Below are 21,716 nucleotides of genomic sequence, written 5' to 3' on the forward strand. Positions count from 1 at the left end.
CATCTCAAGCGAGTAGCTTGATATGAAAAATTATCACAAAAAGGGTTAAAGGAAAAATGCACAAAATAGCAATAATAACATTTATTTAGAATTGAGAACTAATATGATTTATGCATTGTTTATCTATTTATTTTTTTCAGGCATCTAGATTACCTATGTCTATTATAATTGTTGGGGTTGGAGATGCAGATTTTGAAGGTAAACACATCCAAAATTCTACAAAAACATATATTAAATAAATTATTGAAGGTTAAGTTATTGGTGAAGATTTATTCATAAGGAATTATATTCAGTTGCTGTTGTGCAATCGAAATATGCTGACTACTACATTACTTTCAGCAAGGATTTGTATAGTTAGACTTAACTTTACAAATCCTTGCATTCATTATGATAAGTTTTATATCACATAGCTGAGAGGTAATAGTTCAGACTTATAACTCTTAACAGTTCAGATAATAAACTATCATAATACAAATATGAAATAAAGATGCAAAATTTTATGCATACCGGTAGATTATTTTGAAGCTAGCTTTGGAAAAAATTTGACTTTGACTAAATGAAATTTTTGAGTCCTGAGAAAATGTAACTTTTATTAAAACACACCTTGCAAAACCTTTTTCAATTAGGTATGAACTTTAACCCTGAAAAAACCTTAAAATATTCTGTATTATGTATCCAGCTCAGCATTTTCCCTATTTTATACATTCTAGCAATGAACATATTGGATGGTGATGATGTACGAGTGTCGTCTAATGGACAATATGCTGATAGAGACATTGTACAGGTAAATATAATTATAACCAGATGTACCTCTCACCATATAAGTGAAAAAAATTATGTATTTAAATACTGGGTAAATTTGAAATGAAATATTAAAGAAGATTTTAAATTCATCTCATCTTATCGATTTCTTTAAATAAAAGGACAAGGAAATTTATGACATGCACCCAATTAAAAAAGATCGTGAGTTTAAATTACTTGATAAAATTGAGAATGGAAATGAGGAATATGCCAAAGAGACAACAACCCGACCAAATAACAGATAAAAACCCAAGGTAAAAAGGTAAGTATTCATTCAATGACATGTATTTCAATAAAATTGAGTATGGAAATAGAGAATGTGTCAAAAAGACAACCCAACCAAAGATTCCTGTTGTCAAGTATTCTACTGTTAGTGCTTTTATTAATATTTTTTTTTTCATTTTAGTTTGTTCCTTTCCGGGACTTTATTAGAAATGGTACCAGTATGCTCACAAGTCAGGCTGCTCTTGCTAAAGAAGTTTTGGCTGAAATTCCTGACCAGTTTCTGCAGTACATGAAGAAAAAAGGTGTTAAACCAAGAACTAGAACAACAGCTCCACCTATGTAAACATTTTCAAATGAATAGACTTAATGTGTTCATCATCATTTTCCCAGAATTACATTATGAAACCTAATTATTCAATATAAAAAATTGTTATTGTCCAAGACCAATGGATTGGGCACAAATGAAACAATTCAGAATTGAGTACTCCTAGCTAGTTAGGCTGCTCTCTGTTTTCTTCAAATAATGAGTCAACATTATTGGACTAATGGAATGATACATCAAAAGGTTGGAACAGATTAATTACAGCGCCTTGTGAAAAAGAAGTTTTTAAATGCTAAAATATTAATGTAATTCTAGCATAGTGTTGCTGTTTAAAATTTTCTGTTATTAACTGTTGAGAATTCTACTCTACTGACATAAAGCTATGAGCCAACACCTTTATTCAGTTGTAGATCCCATGTTGGTGGGATGCTTAATAAAGGGTGTAAAGTGTAAACCCCTTTTTTGTAACAAGACCCATATTTTTTTCAGGGGAGGGGGGTGGGGGAAATTATTAAATAAAAAAGATTTTTACCTTTTTTTAACAACACCACTCACCCCCCTTTTCATAGGACCCTGGATCCTCCTGCTAAATGAAATTGTATAATTCTTCATATGTGTTTTAACTATCTGCAATATATTTTCGAAGGGGCTGGCAATGATATTCTTTAACAATTAAAATTTGTCAGACTCCTAAGAGGTACATGTAGATACTTAAGGCCCTGGCAAGTAGGGTGTCCTAATTGAGAATATAAATAAAAAAGTGTTGTTCTCTTTCTACTCCTTAATTTTTAATTATTTGATGTGCAATGTATTTTACTGTGGTCAGTCTGATTAATGCCTTGATATTTATATAATCAATTGTGTATATATTTTAATACGAAAATGTGCATTATAATATTTAACTACATTTATTAGATATTATTGTTTTTACATTCGCAAGTATGTTGTGAAATCAATGACCTTTGGCAGATGAAACATGTATAAATACTTTCACCTTTCTCGCAATCAAACACTTGGAATTATTTAAAAAGGACAAAAATAAAAAGAATTAAAACAATATGAAAGAGAGTATTCACAAAATAATTAGAGCTTTTAGTGTAAAAGAAATATTTACAAATAAGAAAGTGCTTTGATTGAGGAATCTATCTCTCTTTTATAGTTTTTTTTTATATTATGATGTTGTCCTAGGTGCCATATTAAATCAGAAATGTCACAAAACATCTTTTATATTAAAAAAAAAATCTGTTTATGGTTTAGCATGATTATTGATTATTTGTTAAAATTCTATTTTTTAACAAATGGGCTGTTCTTGCTGACTTTGTAAATCAGTTTAAAGTAAAAGGGTAAAATCTTCTAAGGTTGTTGGTAATGTGCATGAAAGACAAACAAAGTTTTAGATTTATTTGGGGACTTTAAATTATTAGCATTTTAAGATCCAGTATTAAAAAGTAAAGAAAAGGAGTATTCACATTTTCATACTTCCAAATGCTAAATAATAAATTTAAAACAACAGTATTTATACCTAATACAATGTAAAATTGAGAAAGGAAATGGGAAATGTGTCAAAGCGACAACAACTCGACCATAGAGCAGACAATAGCCGAAGGTTACCACATTGGCTACTTCAATTGTCCAACCTTTAATGCACAATAAGTATTATGATTCTGCAAAACTACGGGTAATCTTTCAAATGTTTTTTTTTCTTCATTTACACACAATGCATATGCTTCTTAATAGGGTACAGGGTTTCATTTAATGAATAAGTTTTCCAACTGGGCTAGTTCATTCAATCAGTATACATAGGATTTATGAATATTTAAATGAACATTTGTGAGAATGTGTAATAATGTATTTTTTTTTTTACTTTTAGTAAACAGATTTTATTATTCATTTAATGTGATATATAAGTATTAGAGTAGATTTTTATTCTGATAAGTACATTTTTATTGCTCAAATATTTTCATTGACATACAAAAGTGAGTAGTTCAAATGCATGAAGAATAAACATGACAAATTATATTTAGCATTTTGAAACTTTATACACCTGTTTATTAATTTATATCAGAAAGGCATTACAAGCTACAAGCATTTGCTTTGTAACTTTTCTGTTCAATCTGAACTTGGCAATGGATAATGTTGCGGAAATGAAATAGCTTGCTTCAGGTGACTTACCATTGATTCACATAAGCAATATAGTAACAACTGCTGATACTTGGTTAAAGAGCTTATTATGAAATGAACAATTTAAATAGACCACTTAGAAGATTTTAGTGAGCACTTATTACTATTGTTGTTATGCTGTAGATTGTTGCATTGTTATACAGAAAAATATCATGGTACATTGTATACAATTAGTTTTAATCATTAAGTTGTTTAACCTCATTTTAAGTTAAAGTATTTTTACATTTTCCATAATATAACTTTTTTATGTTACAATAAATATTTAAAATATCTTAAATATGCCTGTGTTTTTATACCAGATAGTCTTTGTCCCTTAGCTTGAACTATGTTTCTCAGTTATAACATATCACTACCTTTTATAGCTTTATATACTTAACTTAATCCTCTTCGTGCACATTTGCACATGAGGCCACCACCAAAGCCCTCCACTGTTGCCTGTCTTGTGGCTTTCTTTCTGCTTCTCCCCATGTCATTCCTATGATTCTCAGTTCACTCTCTATTGTGCGTCGCCATGTCTCTTTCGGTCTCGCTCTCTTTCTTTTCCTTTTCCCCTCTGCTGGTGTCCAACATAGAGCTATCTTTGTCTTTTCTTAGAATCCATTTCCATTGCCTTTCTTTAATTTCTGCTCTGATGTCTCTTTGTAAAGTAAGGTTGTAGAGGTCTTTATTACTGATGGTTTTTGGCCAGACGATCTTGCAAATTTTAAGAAGACATGTATTATGGAATGATGATAGTTTGTTGAAGTCAGATTTGATAACCCTCCATGACTCTGCACCATATAGAAAAACTGATTTCAAACTGTATATACAGTAAAGGTTTACTCATTGTTGAAGGCCATACAGTAAGCTATAATTGCTTAAATCAACATCATTTGGACTTTGTTTGATATTAGTCTCATTGGCAATCATTTCACATCTTACTGTAAATACTGAAATAATGGTGTGCATTTATTATAGTGATTTTGTCATTTTTGACTAAAATGCAATTTTAATTTTTGCGATTCTCAGAAAAATCCTGTTTGATTCATATAAAATATTTCAAAATGCAAGTTTAAATTATTGCGAATATAACTCTGGCATTTTTCATTATAATAAAAACATTGCAAAAGTTTCTGAATTTACAGTATTTATACCAGATCCCTTTTACAAATAAAACTCCCAGCTGTCATTAGTAATCATGTACTTGATTCAAAAGTTCCATTTGTTGCTGGATAAAAAGGTCAGCTGATTGTTGCTCTTCTTGTGATAGGCAACCAACCAAAACCAGCTGTAGAAAAATGTGATGAGCTGATAATCAACCTACATGAGACATTCTCCAATTTGCAGAAACAAGTACTACCAATGTGTAATGTACCATCTGTTACCAGTTACAACATTCAGGAACCTTTTTATTTATTGTCCACCTTTCACCAGTGATTCCCAAATAACTTTTTTAATTAGCCTATTTGTTAATGTTTGTATTGGAAAAACAAACTCCTAATTTATAAAGGATTGTGCTTCCTATCTAAGATAACTACATTTACTACAATTTTATTATTATAAGCTTTTAATTTATAACGTCATCAAGAAAAAATTCTCTCAAGATATGGTATATGGTATGGTATATAGGGTCATAGGCGGATCCAGGGGTGCCCCTTTGGTGGTGAAAATTTGGTTGATTATACATATATAGGGAATCACTGAAGCATGGCGGGAGCAGGCTCCCCATTAGGTCAGTCAGCATGTCCCCGCTTATGAAAAGTTCTGGATCTGTCACTGAGGGTGTATATCAACTTTAACAAATTCAGACCGACAAACTTTTAGATTTAAGATCAGAGTAATGTTCTTAATTTAAGAAATAGTTGCAATAGCAGTAAAGGTATGAGGTTGTTTTTTTTTTCATCTAGCCTGCAACTTTTGTCGCTGAAAGCACAACATAGGAATAGTGATCTGGCGGCAGCTTTAGCTCACTTTTTAAGAGATGTATATTTTAGGTGGAAGACCTGAATGCTTCATACTTTATATATAGATGCCTTATGTTATGAAGTTTTCGCCTGTCATATGTATATTGTCCTTAACCTTCTTTTCATGGTTCACTTACTACTTGAAAATAAAGATTTTTAGTAATGATAATTTCTTTCTTATTATGCCTATCAGACAGTTTTCATCTGACCTGGGCCTCATACATGGATCATAGAACCAGGTAAAGTCCATATATCAGATACTATAAGCAATATGTCTACTATATTTGGTGCATGGAATGAATGTAAGGTGCACATGTCCAACTGGCAGGTCTCATCTGACCTTGACCCCATTTTCATGGTTCAGTGGTCAAAGTTAAGTTTTTGTGATTTTGTCTTTTTTTCTACTACTATGGTATATGCAATAGGTCAACTATATTTGTATGGAAATATTTTAGGATAAACATGTCAGTGTGGCAGGTTTTATTTGAATTTGACCTCTTTTTCACAATTCATTACTCCGTGGTAAGTTTTTGTTTTTGGTCTGTTTTTCTTCACATACATCAAGTATATTTGTTGTAGGGAAGGATTGTATGGTGTATATTAATGTCTAGCAGGTATCATCTGACCTTTACCTTGTTTTTATGGTTAATTGGTCAATGCTGAGTTTGTTTCTTAGATACTATACCAATAGGTCAACTAGATTGATTATGATGAGTACATGTTTTTCCAGCATAGTTCATCTGACCTTGACCTCATTTTCATTGTTCATTGGTCCATGTTTAGTTTCCCATGTTAAGTCTGTTTCTTAAAAACTATAATCATAAGCAATAGGTCAACTATCTTAGGTGTATTTAATAATTGTAAGGTGTACATGTATCTCCTGTTTGGTTAATCTGACAATGACCTCATTTTCTTGGATCATGCTAAGTTTATGTGATACTTGTAGAAGTAAAACTTTATATTTAGGACTATCCAGTGTTCTCCCCAGGCCGTTTTAGCGTCGCGGTACCGCGATGCTATATTTTTTCACCGTGATGCTATAATAATTCCCGCGACGCTATAATTATTTTGAAGATGCTATTTTACCTGTCCTCAATTTCGAAATTTCATCTATTATCGATTATGATCATAAAAATTATATCACCTTTAATTTTAATCCCTTTAAGTCGGACACTATAGGCAATTAAGAGATTAAATAGCTAGGTGTTAATTGCCCTCAAGGTGATAACTGTTTGGATGCGATTATCCCAAGCTGACACTTGTGACATGACTGCAATCACCCATTTCGACATGGAAAAATGCAATCACAAAACAATTCGAAATCTACGTTTTGTATTAAGAAATTTCAAAGCTTGAAACGATTATTATTTTTTTTTTTTAAAGATCGTTTATTTGTGCAACTCTCCAAAAATTACTTTCTTTCTCTTCCGGTAATACGAGAGCGAGAATTTTGGTTTACAGCTAAAATAAGTTTAATACTTCTTTAAAAAGTTATCATAATTGGCTTAAGTTTATGTTTAATCCATTTAATGTATTAAAAGCGTCTTATTCATTCACAATCTCTTGTCAAACAATGTTTATTCTCGGACTCATTTTCGTAAATTTTTCTACGGCCGCCATTGCACATTTTTGTGTAAACTACGGATAGGAACCGGACGAGATATGACAAAAATTCGCATTTTCACGATAATGACAACAGATGGACAGTAGACAGAAAAAATATACCAAGAGAGAAATCTACGCATTAACAGACTATTTGTTAGATAACTTTGTTAAAAATACATATCATTTTAATGTAAAGATAAGAAACTACTGGGACTTATTCATTGAGTGCCATGAAACAATGAATTTCATAAACATGATAAAAAAAAGTTTTTAAATTGATTTTTTTTTGCTACTTTTGCTACTTTATCTTTACTTACATGACTTAATATAATATAAAAAATAGTTAATTTTGTGTACTAGATATTTAGTTTTGTATATATACAGGTTGCACTATAGGTATGATGAACCATCCATTCATTTGACTTATTGTTGGGTAACTGAAACCACATATTTATTTTTGTTTGGCACAAAAGGAAAAAAATAATTCTGTAACTATAAATGAATAAAGAAAACATAAACTGAAACAACTGTTTTTGTGGTTATAGTTTAATTGTATTCTCAGTTATGAATTGAACAATATAAACTAAAACATATAAAGGAAATAGAGCATCAACGCGACACGTTAAATGACATTAAAAAAAATACAGTTATTTTTTTTTACGCAAAATGTGATGCTATCCAAAATTTCTGGGGAGAACACTGGGACTATCAACATAAAATTAATGGTCAGTAAAGAAGGCAAGACTTTTCAGTGTGTGCACTCTTGTCATAAAATTGAATAACCTTTACCATATCCTATGACCCAAGTCTTGAGTTTCAAGGTCAGAAGTCCTGCAATTCATGAAACAAAATTCCCTTTAAAATTTGACAAAATTCAAAGCAATCGAATAGTGTCCTTTTCGTACAATTCTTTTTCTCACATTTTGGGGCCTAAAACAAATTTCTAACCAAGGGTCCTATGTAAAACATAAAGTGTTAGGTTATCCTGTTAATTTGATAGTACTACTAACAATTCTCTTACAGCTTTATTATTTCAACAATATTAAAATATGCATAAAATGAGTTGTTGGGTACACATTAATTGAGATACAAACAAAATTAAGATTGAGACAATATATATATATACAGTCTTCAACTTCAATTTTTCACACTTTAATATATTCTACTCTCTGCATTGAATAACTCATGGTAAACTAACTTAAAGTAGAAAACATCATTGATCACAAGTAGTACCTATCAAACTAACTTCAGCAGAAACCTCATTAATATTGAGAATTTATAACTCATTTAAATTCACTGGACCATGACCTACGGGGCAGGGCCTCACAATAGTTTTCAAACCAATATGTACTAATAGTAATGAAACTTCATTCAAACATTGAATTTTTAAGCAAAGAACTTAAACAATTTGAAGACCCCATCACTGCTGCCTGAAAATTATTACCTATGTCCCACCTTCCGTGGCTCATAGAAATAATATCAAACCCTCTCATACATTTTTACCTGGAATAGGTATAAAGTCAGACTCAGGAATATAATTCATCTTAATATTAAGCTAATTCTAAACACTTCTTCAAAATATTTAATATTGCAAAGTTAAAAAATACAAAACTGTTTTGATTTAATGCACAAATAAAGAAATGATATATTCATTGCAAAAATATATTCTCTCAATTTTTGTATAATTATTATGTCAATTTTTCCTAAAAATCCCCAAATCACAATAGTTTTGCAATTGTACTACCAGTAGACATTATGGATACAAATTATAAATGCATGAATAAATTTACAATAAATAATGATAAATGACTGCCTTTAGTTTGAAATTTCAAATAAACTCCTAAATCTCTTTTTTTCATGAGAAATCAAAATGTTTGAAATGAAATGAAATTAATAAACAGTGTACTACACTGTCATTTAAACAACAATATTCATACAAAGAATGAAGACTAGATTTACATCTATTTATGATGCTGCGGTCAAAGATGAATTTGATGATATGCTTGTATTTATCGGAAAATCAACGAAGTATCCTTCATCTTGATAAAGTTTATAGAGTTCATCTTGTTCTCTTACTCTGTAAACTAGTGTTTTATCCTGGTAGTAACTGTCATTCATTTCAATATTTTCAATAACATCCACCAATAAATGAGCTCTGTCAGCATCAAAGCCAGGAGATTCTAAGTTGATATGATTAAAATGAACATGTAGATGATAATATGAAGGTTGGTAATGGATGTATATTCGAAGTTTGGACTTTGGTATACCATATTCTTGGTTGATCACATCCTGAAAATACAGACATATCAGTATCAACTAAAAAATTAAGGTGATTACTCATGTTGTGTTGGTCTAAACTAAATTTGCCTAAGACATCAAATGGGTGTGTCAACATTTCTCTTTGAAGATGTGAGTCAAACATTAGATTATTTTTATAGTTTTATTCACCATTACTTAATCATACTTTTAAAATGCTTTCAAATCAAAACATAGATTTAGATGAGGAGTTGTCCCATTGGCACTCTTACCACATCTTTTTATATCTATAAACAAAGAGGTTCACCATGTGATCAATCTGGTGATTTTTTAAAACATGACAATATGCAGGTTTCAAGATATTATGTTATTTATATCTGTCATGTGACTTCCATTACCACATGACCAAAATGTATGCATCTTTACTTCCAACACATGTTGAGCAAACATGTGAAAAAAGAAGATGCTATACTGCACCAAATATTCAACATATTAAAATCTAATTAGTTGGTCATCGAAATTCAGTCACAACTGAATCAAGATTACATATTTATAGAAAATAATTAAAATAATTAATTTTGAGACACCACTGCAGAATGACATTCCAAAAAATATGCTTGAAAATTTATATGTGCAGAGATACATGCATGCCTTTCATCTGGGAAATGATATCTAGCATAATAAGGGTGTGTATATTTGTTGATCTTTTCCAGTGAAAGACATGATTCAAGAAACAGCCTCCATCAGTGGCATAAAAATTATCCCAAACTATTAAAATATAAAATTATTACTTACTGCACCTTCCTCCAATATGTTGTTTAACAGAGGTAAATGGGATTTGTTCAGATCCCTGACTGACTTGAGTCCATGCTTATGTACAATGGCTTGAAGATATAGGCTATTTAAGTCCTTGCCATCCCATTTCATGTCTGGTATTAGGATAAACCCTGTATCTGGATCTGCATTTTCAAACACAATTCTGTCTGCTTCTTTCTTCTTTTCTAAGATATTATAAACCCACTAAAATAAAAAATATACAAATCATTTAAATTCACATCCTAACATGTCTAAATAGCAAATAAAAATTATTTCAAAATAATTATGCAGGTAAAAAGACATTAGCTGTCAAATTCTCATATTTGATTTAGACCATACTAAAACATATATCCAAAATACAAAAAGTTGAAATACACCCTTAGCAATGCATGGACTCAATGATATGGGGCGCAGGACATTTTAGCGAAAAAAATTTAAAACTACTAGGGGACATTTGAGTGTCAACATTAGAACCCATTTTAGCACCGGATTAATCCGTTCACCAGTATTTTCAATAGCCCATTTTAGCGAAAATTTACCTGTTTTTCTTTAAGTTTTGCAAAGTGGGTCATCCTTAACTCCTGTCCTGTCCTTTTTTCCATTCTAGGGTTTGATTTGCATTCTATTGATAGGATGAATTTCGCTAAACTTTTCTATGAACTAACCTTTGTGCTAAATGCATGTTTCTCTAAGTATGGTAAAGTGACTTTGGTATACAACTCTGCTGTTTCTTGTATTACAAATGACTCTTGTTCAGTATACTTTTTGATATGTTTTTCTGAGGCAGGACAGATCACTGTAGCTTTCACACCTAAAATATGAAGCAAAGATAACTGAACAGTTGATAATATCATGTGGAGGAAAGACTGAGTTATAGTCACGCCCTTTTAACTTTCAATTTGTAAAGTTTCTTTTTTCAGCCACTGTACATGCTTTAGTATACATTTGTAACTATGCTTAGCAACATTTTTGTGTGTGAAATTATAAAATTTAATTTAATCATGGTTGATTATAGATCAATAGCACAAATAACCATTTTCAGTGGCTAATCAGGAGCAGATCCAGTCATTTATAAAAGGGGGAGATAACCCAGGATAAAGGGGGGTTTCAAATATATGTCTCCATTCAAATGTATTGATCATCCATAATAAGGGGGGTTTCAACCCACGGAACCAACCCCCTGGAGCCGCCATTGCTTATCAACATATAAAAATGAATTCATTACTGGTACACATATACATTGTACATTCAAGTTTACATTTTCATAATTATGTAAAAGGATCTTTTATACCTATTTACTGAGGGGGTTGAAGGGGTCCTGATCCCGAAATCCCTGGCTTAAAAACATGAATCCAGAGGTCCCCCCCCCTTTACTGTTATTTTTATAAAAAAAATTACCATTGAGATTTTCAGGCAGAAGAGCTGAGTAAGTGTGGTAAATATCATTTTGTAAAGTCTGTCTGATCTTGGTGTTGTCTGACAAAATTTGATCTGTCATAGATGAATCAAAAGGTGTTTTCTCCAACAGCACAACAGCATCTTCATCATTTTTTGTACAATGAAGAAATAGGTATTTTTGTCTCGCATTTTCATTTATGACAGCTTTTACTTTGAATCCATTAAATGATTCACTTTCTTCTCTAGCTTTATCCCCATCGCCGTCGTCGTCGATTTTCCTTTTCTTTGCTTTTTCTGGAGATTCTTTTTCCATGTTTACTTCCATGAACATTCGGTGTGGTGTTCATCCGAGTTTTACAAGGCAACATAACAATATTGGAATCCTCTGCTTTTATCCATGTAGTGCTAATAAATATTGAGCCCCTACTTTTCCTTCTTTAAGATTATTATGTAAAGTTAAATCCTTGTTATTTTGTCGTAGATATTGAAAGACAAAAAAAGTGCCAATGATAAATGTATGAAAAATTTAGAGATAATTAATTCCCGCCAATTTTTTTCTATTTTTTTTAATAGTTCATTTGTTTTCATATTTACAGTTTTTAACAATTTAAAAAAACACTTATTATTTTGTAACAGAGCAGCTTTCATCCTTAACATTTAAATGGAGTTAACGAATGTGTCATGAAAGCAAAATAAAGTTATTAATGTTTCGTATAGTCTTAGCCTAGTTAAGTCAGTTAAGGAAGACCTATTTACCGGAAAGCCCAAAATCTAGTACTTTATTACTAGTTATATAACTATGTAGACTAGTAAGGACTAAGGTTTTGATCACCTGCTTTTAAAATGGCACGATATCTTTTGAAATAATTCCCAATGCAAACTGAGGGATGAATCAGGTTTAGGAAAATATGAATTAACATTGCATACAGGTGAAAATCAACGGAAATTTTCTATAACTTTGTTTTCACTGCATGCTAAAATACATAACAGCACTAGTTGTCTCTAAGGTTTATAAAGATAGCAAAAAAGTAAACGGTCATCATAAATATTCAAAATATTAGTTTATAGTAATATTTGTTTTGTACAAGTGTGGACACAGATCAGTGTGGATATTATGTGTGATAGTGTTTTCTAACAAAAAAGTTTTCTATGGGGTTTTCCTATAATGTTCTATGTTAAACTGTGTTCCACAACGACAGCCATCCTCAATATCAGACCAGTACCAAAAAGTAAAAAATTATAGTGTCGGTTATACACTATTTTGTTTTTTATGTTCAATAATATTATTGAAGAAATACTTCATATACATGTTATATGGATTACCAAATGATTCTATTGAAATATGCTTTTGGATAAAAGTCAAAGTTCAAAATTGGTAGAGGTACACATAACCTTCATTTCTGCATTAATTGTATGTAAAATTAAACATACATGCTAGATGGTAAATATATAAGAACCTGTATGAGTTTTCTTCTCATATTTTTCTAATCATGTTCGTTGTAGTGGACATTTCTTACTTGGACACAGTAGTTAAGGATCATCCCAGTATAATTGGTGAAAAATTTCGTTCACATATTTAAAACTGTTTCTTAGAAGATTCCTTATGGTTCAAAGTGACGATATCTTAATGCATAGAATGTACATGGGACTAGCTAGATGAGCAAGAAAGTACACCTTTGTTTTTGTTTTACAAATGTATTTTAATTCTTTAATTGAAAATGGGTTTTTTCTCGAATTCTCCAAGGCCTTATATAAAAATGATATAAAAGACTAATTTATATATGTACAAGTAATAATTTCAGGGCCGTAACTAGCCTCTTTTACTAGTGAGGCAAAATATATTTTTTGGCGTTGGGTCTGGGGGCCGCTCAAGCCCTGAAGCTCTGATAAAAATAACGCAAAATCGTGCATTCTGAGCGTTTCCCAGACTCTTTCTTGCATTGAAACCAATTAATTGAATTTTAGCTATTTTTTTCAAACAATATTCTGGTCCCAAAACAAAATCATAGATTCATTGTAATTTAAGACTTTTAGGTTCTAGAGACCAATTATTTATACTGGATCTCTCTGTCTATTTTCGTCTTGTATTGTGCTTAGACTTTGGTGATTTTTTATGACTAGATTTAAATATAGTGACAGTGCAGTATTATATTTAAAGTACTACTAGTACTGCTTTTAAAAGTCCACACTAGGGACCATCTTCACCTTGTTTAACGGTATTAATGATTCTTTCAAAGTATTGTTGAAGACCCTCCAGCAACTATCAAGATGAAGAACACACAGGCACTTGTCTCAGAAAAAAATTTCCTATATACCTTATTATAACACAAGGTACTTAACTTGCATTTTAGAAAAATGTCAGGTGGTGACGAAGTTCCATTATATGCCGCTTTATAGGCTGTCAACCCCGCTAAAACTTGTTATATCCTAAATCTAAATTGATTTATCTTTACAATGGTGTATAACATGCCTACATTTGTTGTCGGAATCATCCGTAGCAATCCTACCAAAGTATGTCAATCGTAATAATTTTGCAAACCGCTGAAGAATTGGCAATCACCAGAGAGTGAAGAGAACTTGCTTCTTGCAAGACAATTCGTGAAAACAATTTGATATAAAGACAATCTTTTGTTTCAGTTTTTTTTTTTTTAATTTCTAACATGAGGCATTTGCCTCATTTGCCTCAATGTAGTTACGGCCCTGAATTTGCACACAGTACAATATAAATCACTCCTGTTATATACCATAAAACAAAATGTTTCTTTTGATGAGAACAGCAAAGACTTTTATTTGTATAGCATCGACTGAATACAATAAGCATTTTAATAAAATAATGGTTTCTATATAAAAAAAACTAGCTGTTAGTCTTTGATATTTTAAAAAAATGAAGATATAGACAACCTGGGACATAGATACGATAAATTGCCATTACATAAATAGATATACTGTAAACTATTTTCATGGAAATTATTATATGTTTGAATACTATTTAAGCGGAAATAGATCAGCCATATACGATCAACAAATAAGTTTTCATAAGTTTATTGGAAATTATTTTCTTAGTATTAATTGTCCTAAATTAATGATTTTTATCCCTTTTTGCGTTTTTGTTTTGTTTATTTAAAGAACTATAAAAGTGTGGACACAGATCAATGTGGATAATATGTTGGGATGTTTGTCAGTGTTTTCTGTCAAAAAGAGACCTCTGTTTCTCCCCATTGGGTTCTTTGATAAACTGTAATTGCACAGTGATAGACAACCTGTAGCAAATTCTTAATATAAGCAGTCTCTTTTATTCGATATTACCAAGGATTCTGATAAAACATGTTCCGCAATTTTGATTTTCGATAGCTCAAAATTACGAGAGGAACACATTAGGCCATTTCTGCATCATGCGCTTTTAATATGTGAGATGGTAAAATTAAAGGCAACAGTAGTATACCGCTGTTCAAAACTAGTAAATCTATGGACAAAAAACAAAACTGGGGTAACAAACCAAAACTGAGGGAAACGCATTAAATATAAGAGGAGAACAACGACACAACATTAAAATGTAACACGCACAGAAACGGACTCAGCATTAGACAAAATCCGATGAGAATAACAAATATAACATCAAAACCAAATACATGAATTTGGGATAGAAAAGTGTACGAGAACCCGCAGTGGCGGATCCAGAAATTTTCATAAGTGGGAGCCCACTGACTGACCTAAGAGGGGGCCCGATCCAGTCACGCTTCAGTGATTCCCAATATAAGCAACCATTTTTTTCCCAAAAAGGGGGGCCCGGGCCCCCTGCCCCCCCCCTAAATCCGCCTCTGACCCGCATTTATGTACTATTCATATGGAACTATTTATGCTCCTTTGTGGTGATCAATTGTTAATTAGATTTGTCCGCAAAAAACTGTAAATTAGTTAAGGATCTCCCGTGCTCATTAGTTAAAAAATACGATCAAAGTCGCGGAAATTGTTTCTTAGAAGATGTTTAATGTATTTTTTTTTTTTATATCGAATGATTTGAAGCAATGACAATACTTGGCATGAGGCTTTGGGCTAGATAATCCAGAAAGTACACTTCTATGTTATTTTATTTCTTTCTTCGAAAATGTCTTCATCCAGGCCTGGTCAAGGTTAAAGAATAGCAGTATGATAATTCATGATAAATTATCAATTATAATTTTTATCAAAGATTTAAAGCATTTTTAAGCATATACTATTTTTTTAGATAGTAATGTTTTGATAGATATTGTTGTAAATAGACATAATTGTATCATCAAAAATAAATGAAAAGCTTTATCTCAGGTGGCAAAAACCAGTTTGACACTTTGCAGAGTCCTTAAATAACCACCTCTTTTGACCAATGGAAAACATGATAAAAATGTATAGCTAGTCTTAAAACAGTATGTATCTGGGACTCTAGATTTTTCATGTCAAACAAGGATAAAACCATGAAAGTTGCATATCAATGTAAACAGGAAAGGTATCATTGTGTAATGCAAACTTTTAAATCTTTTTATTTATCACTGTCCAATGAAGTGACAAAAATATCCAAAGTTTTTTTAATACTGCGTGGGACAATGGCACAGATGCTAGGAACTAGTACCTGCCACCTCAAGCTTGATCTCAGGATAATGAGCATGTTCCAATAAATTAATGCCGATAAAAATGTTAAGCCCATAATTTGAAAGAACAAAAATTCAACATTAGATCTGAGATCCGAAAAACAGCCATAATAATGCACATGACCTATTTATCTTTGACATCCGACTATTTCTTTGCTGTTTGAAGAAATTGTAAGAATTGTTTTTTGTTTTGTTTTGTTTTGTCTTTTTGTAATAATGCACATGACCTATTTATCTTTGACATCCGACTATTTCTTTGCTGTTTGAAGAAATTGTAAGAATTGTTTTTTGTTTTGTTTTGTTTTGTCTTTTTGTAATAATGCACATGAACTATTTATCTTTGACATCCGACTATTTCTTTGCTGTTTGAAGAAATTGTAAGAATTGTTTTTTGTTTTGTTTTGTTTTGTCTTTTTGTGAATTTGCATACATTCGTCTTAATAGTTATCAAAGGTACCAGGATTATAATTTAGTACGCCAGACGCGCAATCGTCTACAAAAGACTAATTTATCAAACTACATCGGTTGTCGATAGAATTACTACTGTGTTTTATTCAGTAACATTTCTAAGGCAGAAAAAATAATAAGACATGATAATATAACCTTCCAGTTTGATTTATTTTAAAAATTTATTGAAAGATCTTGGTTTTGTTCCACAGAAAGCTGTCTTTTTATCTCTCACAACATTTTTCGGGGTCACAGCTTGAGATTGTTGTGTTCGTAATTTTATTTTGTCCTTTGGTGTTAGACTATAACGGTTATCCACGAATTTCAAAGGTGTTGTTTGGTTTGATCTTATTGTTGGAAGTATTGGTTCTTTTTGTTCGGATGATAGTCTCGTAGGTATTCGTCGACTCTGATTTAATTTATTCTCCAACACATTCATCATAAGCTTCCATTTATCATCTAAATTCACGTTCATTTCATCTAACTTCACCTTTAATTCATAACGTTCTTTCCTTGCAACTCCAAGGTCCTCTCGCAGTGCTTTCATTTGGTCGCTTAAAGCTACAAGCTGGTCGGTCTTTTCTGCTAATTCCAATCTAAGTTTGTAGCAATCGTCTTGAAGTTGTTGTACTTCATTCTCTTTTTCTTGTATTTCCGTCTCTAAGAGTCCATGTTCTGTATCCTTTTTTCTAACTTCTAATTCAATGTTGCTTAATCTGTCCTTAAGTTTATCACTATTACAAAGCAGTTTAAGTCTCTCATTCAGCTGTTTATTCTGTGCTTTAAAACCGTTTACTTCTTTGTTAAGTTCTTGCATCTTCCTTTGTTTCGACTCCAGTTCCATTCTTACACTTTTTTGTTGGACTCTCAAGTGTTCGTTCTCACTCTGCATATTTTTCAGCTGCTTCTGTAGTTTGTCACTTTGCTCAGTTTTGGTGTGGTTCCTATTGTTTTCACATCCATCGCTCTGAAATATATAAGAAAGACTCAAACTTATAAAGTATCTTAAAACATGTTTGAATTTCCATTACATTTTTATTATCATCATCATTATCATTATCATCCTATGGTATACTAAAATTAGCTTTTTGGTCTAATTTGTGATCGTGTTTGATCCTTTGAATTGTTTTGAATATTTTGGGGTTTTTTGGGTTTTTTTTTGTACATGTTTAATTATAATTCGAACATATTCCGTACATTCAAATGTTTATTTGTACTATTTGGTTGTGTTATTTGTTTGTGTTTTTTATGGTGTTGTCTTTTTTAATCTTCTTTTGTGATTTACCCAGACAAAACAAGATAAACTTCTTCACTAGTAGAACACGTCGTATAACGCATCTGATGATAGATAAGAGACAACATTAGTTTACCGATTTTAGAATATTGTAAATACATTAAGAATTAAGAACTACAAATCAAGACAAACGAACAAAATCACGAAGGGATCGCATGCAATACTAACGGAGCGTCTCCTTCTATGCGTGCATCACACGCCAAGCAAATCCATGCTTATTCGATAAAAGTCACAATAGGGCATAGGAAACAATAAGTAAAGATGCAAACCCAGCGTCCATTTTGCCGAAAGATTTAATAAACATGTTGGTATCGAAAAGATAAATCTGAGAATGTTTTTCGGAGCATTTTAACATAAAAAACCAGAACAATTTCTTGCATAAACAGCAATGTTGTTATGTCAAGAAACTCATCATAGATACCAGGATTGAAATTTTGTATTTACGCCAGACGCGCGTTTCGTATACAAAAGACCCATCAGTGACGCTCGAATGAAAATAGGATTTAAAAGGCCAAATAAATTACGAAGTTGAAGAGCACTGCGGAATCTTTTGACAAATACAGCTACGGTAATCTATTCCTGATGTAGAAAACCATTAGTATTTCAAACGATCTATAAGTATTTCAATGCTCTATGAGTGAATTCTTATAAAATCAAAAATGATTACCTGGTCAATCTCTTCTTGTATATCTTCTTTTGACAAGTCTGTCTTTTCTAAAACGAGAAGAATATAAATGAAATTTTTTAAAGAATTAATTATGAATTTATAAGAATATTCTATTATAGAGATGGAATTTCATTAACTTAAAATAGAACAAGATAAAAAAAAATATACATTTTCAAATAATGGCGTTGTAATATAATTTTAAATACCATATTTTATTAAATACATACATATATATACATACATACCGCAGTTATAATCTATATTTTCTAAACGTTCTATGATGTGACTATTTCCAGAGGTCTCTAATGCTCTAATAAAGTTGTCATATGCTCCTTTCTTCACAACAATTTCCAATATCGCATGAATTTGAAGACGCGGGTTTCTATTTGCCAGAATTCTAGACCTGTCTTCAAGTCGCAGTATGTCATCTTCAATCAGTTTGTCCATTACACCATCCATGTCTGTTATGTTGTCCTTGATAAAGGACAAGTTTCTTGTAAGAACTTTGTCGTCGTCTGACATCTTGCCTCCAAACTGTGTATTTCTAAATCTAACAGGCCCCTTTAAAAATGTAAAATTTGTCATTGTGAATCATAATTATTTATATGCATTGGCATAATTCCTGTAAGAAGATATTATGATCTTATAATCTTTTGACATGCATTATTACATGGCTTTTCAACATAAGGTTCATTCTTCTTGTCCATTGACCAAAAACAAAGAACAAGAAAATGAGAGCAATAACGAACAAATAGCTAAATTTCCCTTTAATTTTATCAAAATAACCCTGTAACAGAATAGTCACTTTCTAAGTTTAGAAATTACGAAAGCGTGTAAATGTCAAAAATGCAAAATGACAAACGAGTTTGAATAACCCTGTTGTATAAAGGTCTATAAAGTAAAATCACAAAAATACTGATCTCCGAGGAAAATAAAATCGGAAAGTCCCTAATTACATGGCAAAATCAAATGACAAAACACATCAAAAACGAATGCACAACGACTGTCGTATTCCTGACTTGGTACAGGCATTTTCAAATGTAGACAATGGTCGATTGAACCTGGTTTTATAGCCTCTCACTTGTACGAAAGTCGCATCAAATTTGATAATATTGATACTGATGCGTGAACAAAACAAACATACACAATAGGTAAAAATCTACAATTAAGATAAAAGTCTAATTCGGTAGGTCACATTTCATCTTCCATTAAATGATACTGATATATTTCAGTTTGTCGAGAAGAGCATGTATCTTTTAATGTTTAAATATGAAATAAGGAGGTTACTTTAAGAATAACTAACCTATAGTTTCTAATATCTGCGCTATGTGGTCACAGGTATATAGCTGTCTGTTTTGCAATCTTACTACATCTCCCTTCTTATTTTATGTTGACATCTTCATGGTAAACAACACGAAAATGGCGAAAGCGTAAACAAGATTCTACAAATCACAACATTCAAGATCGAAGACGAAGGAACACGAGCACAAGAAAAAAAACTGCTGGTCATCTCATGTAGTCCGCAGGGATAAGTAGGTTCTGCACCAAATGTGGCACTCATCGTGACTGAATTGTTTAATCTAGATCGAATATTGCACTTCTGACTTTGAATAAATGTTTTTATACCTACACCCCTTTCAGAGTTTGACTAGATTCAATATTATTATTGAATGATAAGATGTCGCATGTTAAGCAAACCAAATGTACTTGTTATTTTTCCATCGGAACTTTAGTTTGATTCGTGTATATTTTTCTTGTTTACGGTTATTGTTTTATTAAATGTATAAATAAACTCATCATATATACCAGGATTGAAATTTTATGTTGCATCAGATTAATGTCGATCTTTAGATACAAGCTTTCCCAAGGTTAACGTTTTATGGAAAGAAATTTCAATAAAGCAATATTCATCTGTTAACCTAAACCCTTCTCAACTCCGTGCTAGACTCTTCTGTTAAAAAATAATTTCTGGATATCAAGATATTCACGATTGAATGCAATAAATATTTTATATATTCAGTTTAATGCAAAACATTTCTGCATAATTTATTTTTGCCGTATAACAGCGCACGATGTATGCCACATTTTGTCATAAACCTTACTTACCTTTCCGGAGCAAATAAGATCACCCCAAGTTTGTGTTGTGGTTCGTGTTGTTTAATCTATTTTTTTCTATGTTGTATCTTGTGTACTATTATTTGCGTGTTTGTGTGTTTGTCTTTTTCTTTTTTATCCATTAGATTATTTTCGATTTTATGAGTTTTTATGTCCCTCTGTTATCTTTCGCCATTCTTTCATGCTATCAGAACACACCATACTATTTCCACTTTATTTTAATAAGGAATTCATATTGCTCAGATTCTATACGTGTCGATTGCTTTTAATGTTATAGTCACATTTTAATATTTACACGAACAAAAAAATCGGCATGTCCATGGAAACAAACTGTGTGCTTCTTTTTGCCGACTTGTTCCTTCATTTATACGAGGACAACTTCATACAGGAACTTCTAAGGCAGAAAGAAGTAAGAGGTATAATTTTACTTTACTTTCCGCTATATAGATGATGTTGAATATCCATTTCACAGATGATACCGGATATGTTCTCAATGTTGCTACTACAATACCGTCCCCTTTTTGATGAATGTGACCTACCAAATTATACCAACTACCGGGTTTGAACTAACATGAGCAACACGACGGGTGCCATATGTGAAGCAGGGTCTGCTTACTTCCCCAGAGTATCTGAGATCCCCAGTGTTTGGTTGTGTACGTGTTGCCCAGTTTTTGGCTATCAATGTTGTGTTGTGTGTACTATAGTTTGTCTGTATGTCTTGTCGTTATTTTCACTGGGGCTGTCAATTTATTTCTCACTTATTAGGTAGAATGTCTCTCTATTATCTCTCGCCATTCTTTTGAGGTTGAATAATTCAGAAAATGTGAACTCTTCGTTTAACTGAGTTGATGCCGCTGCCAGGGGACAACACGTCTCTGAGGGGCTCAAAACCTATATCAGTGCTTTATAGAAAAAATTCTTAAATTTGCCGTTTAAAAATTAAACAATAATTATAAAACTAAGGTGTTTAATCCTTAAGACAAAATTTTCCTTATCATCTTCATATATATTTTTGCTTTTAGCT

The 21,716-nt window shown here is 31.6% G+C and overlaps 3 protein-coding genes across 4 annotated transcripts in view; 1 reads left to right on the plus strand and 2 right to left on the minus strand.

Moving 5' to 3' along the window:
• The window catches only part of LOC143073662 (copine-8-like), a 28,144-nt gene extending 26,624 nt beyond the window's left edge, over nt 1-1,520 (plus strand). For both annotated transcript variants that reach the window (XM_076249366.1, XM_076249375.1), the window contains exons 18-20: nt 141-198; nt 711-784; nt 1,208-1,520. In XM_076249366.1, coding sequence (XP_076105481.1) covers nt 141-198; nt 711-784; nt 1,208-1,369 — 294 coding nt within the window. In that variant the 3' untranslated portion in view covers nt 1,370-1,520. The remainder of the gene's footprint in view (nt 1-140; nt 199-710; nt 785-1,207) is intronic.
• Nucleotides 1,521-8,643: 7,123 nt separating this feature from the next.
• LOC143073676 (m7GpppX diphosphatase-like) lies at nt 8,644-11,899 on the minus strand. The gene is made up of 4 exons (XM_076249402.1): nt 11,548-11,899; nt 10,815-10,960; nt 10,129-10,353; nt 8,644-9,366 (listed from the first exon to the last, which is right to left on the minus strand). The coding sequence occupies exons 1-4, from the start codon at nt 11,876-11,878 to the stop codon at nt 9,043-9,045; spliced, it is 1,026 nt and encodes a 341-aa protein (XP_076105517.1). The 5' UTR covers nt 11,879-11,899; the 3' UTR covers nt 8,644-9,042.
• A 4,869-nt stretch (nt 11,900-16,768) lies between these two features.
• LOC143073680 (uncharacterized) lies at nt 16,769-19,147 on the minus strand. Its single transcript, XM_076249416.1, has 3 exons — nt 18,823-19,147; nt 18,578-18,624; nt 16,769-17,583 (listed from the first exon to the last, which is right to left on the minus strand). Exons 1-3 carry the CDS (start codon nt 19,097-19,099, stop codon nt 16,786-16,788), a joined length of 1,122 nt encoding a protein of 373 aa, XP_076105531.1. The 5' UTR covers nt 19,100-19,147; the 3' UTR covers nt 16,769-16,785.
• Between the last annotated feature and the right edge of the window lie 2,569 nt (nt 19,148-21,716).

The sequence above is a fragment of the Mytilus galloprovincialis genome, chromosome 1, assembly GCF_965363235.1.
Source record: "Mytilus galloprovincialis chromosome 1, xbMytGall1.hap1.1, whole genome shotgun sequence".
NCBI lineage: Eukaryota > Metazoa > Mollusca > Bivalvia > Mytilida > Mytilidae > Mytilus > Mytilus galloprovincialis.